Here is a 9,061-nt window from a genome sequence, read left to right on the forward strand (position 1 = left end):
GATTTTACAGAAAAACAGGCCATCACAGTAAAAATGCCAGGGCTCATTCTACAGGACCAGGGCATTGCAGGAGAATGTATGAAGAAGAAATTTATTATTTCTATACATGTTTTGGCTGTCAAACTTCCATAATGCCCCTTTAAGACTGCTGCATCCCTCTGAAAGATATCTCACTATTTTTTACTTTTCTGAGCCTGTCAAGTCCTTCTTTTGACCCATTTTGCCAAAGGAAAGGAAGTTGCCTAATAATAATGCACACCTGATATAGGGTATTGGTGTCATTAGACCACACCCCTTCTCATTACAGAGATGCACATCACCTAATATACTTAATTGGTAGTAGGCTTTTGAGCCTATACAGCTTGGAGTAAGACAACATGCATGAAGAGGATGATGTGGACAAAATACTCATTTGCCTAATAATTCTGCACTCCCTGTATATTTTTTGTGGGAAAGAGACTCAGAGTTGGTTGTTTGTGTGTCTGTTAAAACAAATAAAGCATCTTTGTTCTTGTTGATGCAGCTGGTCAGCTAAATGGTTTTACAGTCTTCACAAAGTCATGCAGGTTTTTAATACAAATGTATGAAGGAGGAGTTTATTAACCCTAACATGAAACTAGATCATCTGTATAACATTTTTTGTAAAACCAGTTGTTGTTTCCAAAGTGTGCTCTTCCTGTTGCTTTTGTTAAATAAAAACTGCCTCATTTGTCATTTTTCAGAAGTCCGCCTCTCAGAAGGTAAAACTGAAGAGCCCCTCGTCAGAAACAAAGAGCTGTGACTCGTGTTGTCATGGAAATCCTAAAGATTGTTTTATATATTTCAAAACCGGATGTCATAATTCAACATGAACAGATTTCTCAATCCTAATGTAGACGCTTTATTCTGCTGTTATTAATTGAAATAGTTTTGTTCCTAAACTGGGATTAAGCCGAGGCTTAATCAGCTGTCTGATGGTTGGGCTTCACCTTGTGCCGCCGTGATTTGATGTGGGAGGAGATTTAAACATGGCAGTCCGTTAAAGGTTAGAGAGTACAGTAGAGGAGAACTCCTGCATGCGTTTTGCAGTGTAAGACAGTCTTACAGCAACAACAAAAGGAAAAGCACAAAGAAAGCAGAAAACATGATAAGGAAGTCAGTTGCACTAATTAACTGCTAATTCTTTGGAGGACTGCAGAGACGTGATAAAGCAGGAAGCCGACTGAAGAACAGACGTTCTGATTCCTTCACAGCTGAGTTTTAATCCCAGTTGTCGTGGTTGATTTGCAGCGTGTGTGTGTGTGTGTGTGTGTGTGTGTGTGTGCGTGCGTGCGTGCGTGCGTGCGTGTGTGTGTGTGTGTGTGCGTGCGTGTGTGTGTGTGTGTGCGTGCGTGTGTGTGCAGCAGCTGTGATGCAGTACTGAGCTCTGGTCTTTATTGCCATCTAGAGCTCAGTGCGAGTCCTCTTCCTGCTCCCTCCCTCAGAAGCGTGCCGGCGCTCTGCTCCTGCCCTTTCCAACATCTACCTCCGGTGAAAGACGTGGCATTTCATTATCGTACATGTATGCGTTGAGCCAGAGGCGCCGCCAGCCTGTGGAACGCAAAGCAAACAAACCTTGCCTCCTCCTCTCCATTATCTTCTCCGAGGATGGAGATATCCCACAATAGCAGAGCCATCAGCCGCTCAGGGCTCCTCACACACCTCTCAATAACAGAAAGCATATCTGAGTCAGAACCACTGATACAGAACCCAGCGCCGATGCTGAGCTGCTGCAGTTCTCAGAGCGTCATCTCTCTCTCCATCCGACGCTGGAGCGGCTCCACAAACTCCATCAGAATAACAGGCGGGTAATTACTGGTCGTTTTAAAACCAGATATGTCATCCACAGCTGATGTGATAACAGTGAGCCTGATTGCAAAGGTTACACAGGTTGTTTTATAAAGACCGTAAATTAGCAGGAAGTATGCTGAAAGACCCCAACCGTCCTGTTTTACAGAGCCTTTACTTTTCTGAGACATCAAATGTTTGTTTCACTTGACGAGGGAAGAATCTGTGACAGGATGGAAGGTAATAGTGACGATTTGTTGGTTATTAACAAACACGTGTTGCTGCTACATTTAAAGTCCACTGCACACTACTTCAGACATATTGTGACTTTTATTTTCTTATGTAGAACAGTTCTGTGGTTGATACACAACATGTTTGTGAGGTTATTTGCTCAAAATCCCTCTCACTAAAAGTGATTGAAGTAGTTTTTTTCTGGACAGTTTTAGTACCTTCCAGAATGAGCCGTCACTTTAAGAAAACATGCTGCTGCTGCTGGTCACGCCCACCCATCACCTGATAGGCTGACCATTTGTCACAGTGAAAATTGAAAATGAAGAGTCACATTTCTACTTTTTCTACCAACAGCATTATAATTGAGCGTTTGTGTCACTTGCAAGTGATTCAAATCCAAAGGTTGCTTAGGTGGTGTCCTATACCCTAACTCACACACGTGTGGGTGCACGATAATTTAAAAGCATGTAAATCTCAGCACCACAGTTATTACAGGACAAATTCCTGAACCAAGCTAGTTCATGCTTAAAGGTACAATATGTAAGATTGTTACAACGAAATAATCACAAAACTGTCTAATGGCTGAATCATGTAGGAAGGTAACATACAGATTTCCTTCTCAGCCAGCTGGTGGATTGTCAGTTTCCCTCCTTTAAAAAGGCCAAAGAGATGGTCTTTGTTTACAATCTGCCAGCTGACTTGATATAAAACAGGTCCAGCTCCCTCCGTCAGAAGAGTCGTTTGTGTTCTCCATATGCCCCAACGTGACTCAGTTCGGCTATACGTGACACCCACTGAGACACGGCTCTAGCGGGTGAGCATGGTGTACCTTGCAGCACCTGTGAGCGCGAGGTGATCTGTACGTCACACAGAAACAGTAAAACATGGGTAGTGATGTTGGACATTCTGCTCAGACTACGGCTGAAACAGCAGCAGGCAGAAAACTCTGCAGCAACCTGTGACTCCACCCCCTAGCCGATCAGTGGCAACAAGTTGTTGATGTCGAATTTTTATGATGCTCAGTACGCTTGGAAGCACATCGAAACAGGAAAAACTATTTCAATAACCAAGGATCCTTCCCCTGTCTAAAGGTCAGGTTAAAGATGGGGCTGTGCTCAGGCTTCAGAAACCTTGGTGAATCACCATCAGGACCTGTGGCTTTGTTAGGGCGCAGCTTCCTGAGCTCCCGCCATACTTAAGCTGCTGTGATCAACGGCGGCCCATAATGACTGGTGGTCTTCTCTGTGCTTTTCTTGGGTCGGAAAAGGTTAGAATGCCTTCTCCAGGTCAAGGATGACGCCCTGCCTCAAGTGGAGGAGTTTATGTATTGGGGTCTTGTTCACGAGTGGGTGAAAGATGGATCAGGAGATCGGTAGGAAGATTGGTGCTGTGGCTGCAGTGATGCGGGCGTTGTACCGGTCTGCCGTGGTGAAGAGAGAGCTGTGCCAGAAGGAGAAGCTCTCAATTTACCAGTTGATCCACGTTCCTACCCTCACCCATGGTCACGAGCTTTGGGTAAATGATAAATGACCCGCACTTGTATAGCACCTCTCAGAGTAAGGACTCCAGAGCACTTTACACTACAGTGTGCAGTGTTCATCCATTCACACACTGATGGTGATGAGCTACGATGTAGCCACAGCTGCCCTGGGGCGCACTGACAGAGGCGAGGCTGCCGAGCACCGGTGCCACCGGTCCCTCCGACCACCACCACCACCACCTGGAGACCAGGCATCGTTAGTGTACTGGTATAAAGAAAAATCCCTAAAGCTACCCAACCCCACGTATGTATCCATTTTGTTATTTTCTGATTGCATCTTTTCAGACGGATACTTTTAATAACATAATAAAATGAAGCTAAGCTGCCAGGTAGAGTCTGGAGACATTTAATCTCCCTGATGGTACAGCAGCTAAACTGGACAGGTGTCCCTCCCTCCAGTAAATTATGCTTGGGGTTATTTCCATGAGCAGCTGGTAAACCTCTGATTACCAACAGGAACCTCATCAATGCTTCAACAGAACATGCTACTTTTCCTGAACTCTGGGCACTTTCTGGTGCGGATCCACTGGGCTGAGGTAAATCTTCATGATCTTTCCCGTCGTACACATTTGTGCCATCTACCAAACCCCCAGACAAGCCTGCCAATTTTCCAATTACCTGTTGTGCCATCCGTTATCAGAGGGCCAGTCAGTTCTTAAATGGGAAACAAGACGGGGAGGGACAGCGCCATGCTAACTACTTGATAAAGCCAGGGATGTGCCTTCCATTGGCTCCTCCTGCTCTGATTTAGTGGCCGTCCCTGGGGAGGGAGTGATGCTGCTTCTCTAGGGGCCTTCACAGGGTTCCTCGTGTGCTCTTTATCCTTGCCACTCCAGCTCTCACCCACCTATCATTCCTGTGTGCCTGAGGGAAAGCAGACGGGTGTCAGCGCAGCACCACTAGACAGGCTGGAATTATCCTGCTGTCTGCCTGCCTACAGGGCCTCCTCCAGTCTGAGGAGGAAACGTCACACAGCTACCAAGGTGAAAGTGAAACTAAAACTGAAAAGTGCATCTAGAACAGCTTTCGTTGTACTTAGTCACATTTACATGGTCCACAGAATGAATATTTCAAAGACCTGGTTAGTCGAAGGACAAGAATTATCTATTTGTTCCACCTACACCAGGGGTGGGCAATCTCAGTCCACGAGGGCCGGTGTCCCTGCAGGTTTTAGATGTGTCCTCGAACCAACACAGCTGACTTGAATAGCTAAATTAGCTCCTCAACATGTCCTGAAGTTCTCCAAAGGCCTGGTAACGAACTAATCATGTGATTCAGGTGTGTTGACCCAAGGTGAGATCAAAAACCTGCCGGGACACCGGCCCTCGTGGACTGAGATTGCCCACCCCTGACCTACACCTTTAAACACAGCCACCCAGACCTGGAGTTGGGTCGCGGGGGCAGCAGTCTTAAGCAGAAAGGCCCTGACTTTCCTTTCCCCAGCTACTTGGACCAGCTCCTCCGAGGGAACTCCAAGGTGTTCCCTGGCCAACCAAGAACATAGTCCTGGGACACTCAGAGAAAACTCACTTCGGCCGCTTCAGTCACTACACTGGGGCAGCAGTGGCTCAACAGGCTGAGCGGGTTGTTCACTAATCGGAAGGTTGCAGAGAATTCTGCTGTCTTGCCTGCTGGTGGTGGTCGGAGGGACCGGTGGCGCCTGTGCTCGGCAGCCTCGCCTCTGTCAGTGCGCCCCAGGGCAGCTGTGGCTACATCGTAGCTCATCCCCACCAGTGTGTGAATGTGTGTGTGAATGGATGAATGATACACTGCAGTGTAAAGCACTTTGGAGTCCTTACTCTGAGAGGCGCTATACAAGTGCGGATCATTTATCATTTACCGGCACCAGAACCATACTTTTTTCTCTTCCTATATTGTTATTACCTATAAATAAAGTAGGCTGATTTTAGGAAAGAGAAAAAAGTACTTCCGTGCTTGTTTTGTTTATTAAACTAGGAGGAACAGGTACTCGGTTACAGCTTCCATCATTTATACCCAAACACTTTTAGGAGATTGTTTCAGTCGTTACTTTTGTGGGGTTTCAAATAATTTCTGAGATTTTTCTGCTTTTATCAGATTGTTCTCACCTGAGCAACTGTGATTCCAATCCTGTGATCATGACCCACTGTGGGACATCCAATGTGCACATTAAATATAAGATTTTTGGTCACCGTCTTCTTAAACTTTTATTTTTTTTAGGTCAAAAGCCAAAAACTTTGAAAAGCAAGTAAACATTCTATTTATAATTACTGATAGAAATTCTAGCTGATTAAAACTCCATGTGGTGATCTGTTTGATGGGTTTGAAAAAACACGTTCTAACAAAAAGTGGATTTTAATTTCAGATTTAAATAAACAAATTGGTTTGAGAAGAATTCCTTCATGTGTTTTAAAACTTTAACGTGTTGGAATGAAGATATAGTGCCTGTCCAGCTCTGAGCTGCACGTCCTAACCTGCTGATCACATGTCTATTAACCTCTGTGGGTGGGCATGGGGGTGGGGGTGTTGTGGGGTAATTGTTTCTGTCAGAGCTGTGTAGTCACCGCTCAGGTCATGCCACCGTCACTCTCACTTCTAAATCGGCTGGTCTCTGCTTCGTGTTTGTGCGGCCATGTGGGTCTCTACTGCCGTTATAAACAGTCCACAAAATGAGCTGTTTCAAAAAGTCCTGTTTGTGATGTCATAATAAGGAAAAGAAGCAACATCCCACCTTACTATGCCAGAGGAGCGCTGGCTCTACTCCTGGAAACCTAAGCTTCATCACCTCATAACAGCCAATCAGGGATGAGTGGGTGTGGCCAGCAGCAGCATGTTTTTGTGAAGCGGCAGAGCCCTGACACGGCTCATTCTGGGAGGCCCTGAAACTGTCATGCATACAACTGCAGAGATACCTTTATGTGGGAGGCCAAGGCGCTTCACAACGCAATTAGTGATTCACACGCTGATGATGATGAGCTGCGATGTAGCCACAGCTGCCCTGGGGCTCACTGACAGACTGCCAAACACTCCGAACGCCACCAGCAGGTTACGTGTCACGGACACGACGATAACGACAGACTGAGCAGAGATCAGAACCTGCAACCTTCCGATTGCAGGGTGGACACTTAACACCTCTGCCATTGTTACCCTTGGAAAGAACTTGATGAACATGTTTTGCGTCGACCATAAAACTGTTATAACTTGTGTACAAGGGTGTAAAATGTCCCCTCTGAAGTTTACATGAGCAGAATGACCTGCTTAGAGTAACAAACGCCAACATCTTCCTTCTGATTTGGGCTGCAGAATCGGGGAGCAGTTCTGATGGCTAATCGCACCAGAACACACCCGTCCTGCATGATAAATGATGGAAAACAAGCTGCTGTTTATGTCATTGTTCAAACATCCTAACCTAGCTGTGTTTCAACTCTCAGATCATCTGGAACTTTCTCATCAGTCATGCTGACATTACTGTGTTTTGTTGTAACTGATGTGCCGAGGCCCGGTCTTTAAGTTCGTAAAATTGAGGTTTAAATTTCTGATGAGATCACCAGACTAACTGACTGAGATGTTATTGTTCCAAACAACCAGAGCTCTAAGTGAGAGAGAGCCGCTCACATACGGCTGCTGCTCAGACATCCGGTCCCTCTCTCCTCCTGGGCTGCCGGTGAGTGCTCTGGGATGAGGGAGGGTTCCTCAGCAGCTTCCAGGACTGCATGTTAGCTCTTTGCTAACATGCTAATCATCATAGCCCAAAATAAAAAGAGAGCTGATTTGTTTTCACCCGGGTGGTCTCGCTTCAAGTGACTCATGTCTAAAAGCTGGTGTTTGTTTTGATCCTGGAGAGCTTCTGTGCTCCTCAGAGCTGCAGTCACCATCTCTTTCCACAGAATTAGTAGAAGAAGTTAGCACTCTGTGTATGAATCCTTAAGTTTATAAAACCTCCAGAGTTTGGTTTGTTGTTTTGTCTTTTCTTTGGTGAGTTGTGTTTCCGACTGACCTGAGTGACAGCGTACGATGTGTTGTTGTGTTGCTGCAGGAGGAGGAGGAGCCTATTCACGATGAAGATTCTGTTAAACAGGAAACAGCAGAGCAGGAGATTCCAAACTGAAGCCAACTGAGGAGCACGCGTCTCCTGTCTGCCTCTCCTAAGACTTTCTACTAGCCTCCCAAAGTCTGACCACAGCCAGCAGGTAGCCTCCAGTGCACAAGGTTTTGTTACCTGGGACATATTTTAAAGAACACTATTCAGATCAAAGTATTTCTAGTTTTAAGGGTGGAGTTTGTACTTTTTATGGATGGAGCTGAGCGATGGACATGTTCTTCTTGAAGCAGCTCCTGCTAAGGTGCTTCAGCAGCAGGACATCTACCATGACTCAAACGTTTCAGAGTCCTGTTTACGATATGAAACAAAACTTTATTTTTCTGCCGAGCCGAGCACACCTGTACCTGTCTGACCTTTCTTCTGTCTTCACATACATTTCATCTGACTTGCTGATTTTATTTTGATACCTGGGAGCTTCAGGGTTGTTCAAAACATCAGTTTAATTCCCCGCCTTCTTTCATAGCCCTGTAAAATCTTCTCATGGAGTTATTTTCTTACTTTGATATTAAGTGCTGACCTCCGTCAGTTTGACCTGCCTAGTCTGATCTGTGAGACTCGTCTCTCACTTTTCTCTGTGCAGCTGAAGGGTTTCTGTGAACTGAACAGCTGTTTTTTGTTCCTGTGGATTTAAAACAACGCACAGTCAAAGACAGGGATGACTATGAGTGGGTCCTCTGGCTGTTACCTTCATTCATCCTGTTTTCTGGCCAGAGCTTCTCTCAGCTCTACAACTGTTGGATGTTCTGAGGGAATTTCAAGGTGACCCCTAAAGTGCCAATAAATCTGAAGTTGAAATAAATGTTTTGCTTCTTATTCACACACATTAAAACAACATTTAATACGTTACTCGCTTCTCTCCTACTGGTTGAAAGTGGAATTACAACTTTTGTAATCAATACTGCTGCGGTCTGCTGTAGCTAGAGCTAACAACGAGCTAACGCTGACACGAGCCAACTAAAACTTAATTATGTAGTAATAGATGCACACAGTTGGACAATAAAATATGATTAATTACAAGTCCAGTTGCAGACTGCAGATGAAGCCAAGTCACAATCAGTCCGTGATTTCACCGTCTCCTTTAGCTCTCTTGAAAGGTAGTTTTCAAAGAGCACTACTCTGAGTAACTCGGACCGGTGCAGCTCAGCCCGGCCTCCTTTTCCAAGGGCACAGTTCAGTATATTCCCTCTACTTTTTCCCAATTTTTAGTCCCTGCTCTGTTGAGGTTCCTGTCGAGGCTGAGTCGGACCAGCATTGCGACTGTGGCCACAGATTGGCTAGGGGGGCAGTCACTGGTTGCTCACGAGTTTTCTGCCTTTTGCTTCACTGCCTGCAGCCATTTCCTGGTTCAGAGTCTGACAAAAGCCATAAAAGCAGAATATCCAACAACGCCACCATCTTTGTGC

At 45.6% G+C, this 9,061-nt stretch overlaps 1 protein-coding gene across 4 annotated transcripts in view; it reads left to right on the plus strand.

The window, feature by feature from the left end:
• Nucleotides 1–8,457, plus strand: part of phf14 (PHD finger protein 14) — a 193,119-nt gene extending 184,662 nt beyond the window's left edge. For all 4 annotated transcript variants that reach the window (XM_054745836.2, XM_054745831.2, XM_054745829.2 and 1 more), the window contains one exon: nucleotides 7,593–8,457. In XM_054745836.2, the coding sequence (XP_054601811.1) occupies nucleotides 7,593–7,664 (72 nt within the window). In that variant the 3' untranslated portion in view covers nucleotides 7,665–8,457. The remainder of the gene's footprint in view (nucleotides 1–7,592) is intronic.
• The last annotated feature ends 604 nt before the right edge of the window (nucleotides 8,458–9,061 follow it).

This window comes from Nothobranchius furzeri, chromosome 11, assembly GCF_043380555.1.
Source record: "Nothobranchius furzeri strain GRZ-AD chromosome 11, NfurGRZ-RIMD1, whole genome shotgun sequence".
Classification (NCBI taxonomy): Eukaryota; Metazoa; Chordata; class Actinopteri; order Cyprinodontiformes; family Nothobranchiidae; genus Nothobranchius; species Nothobranchius furzeri.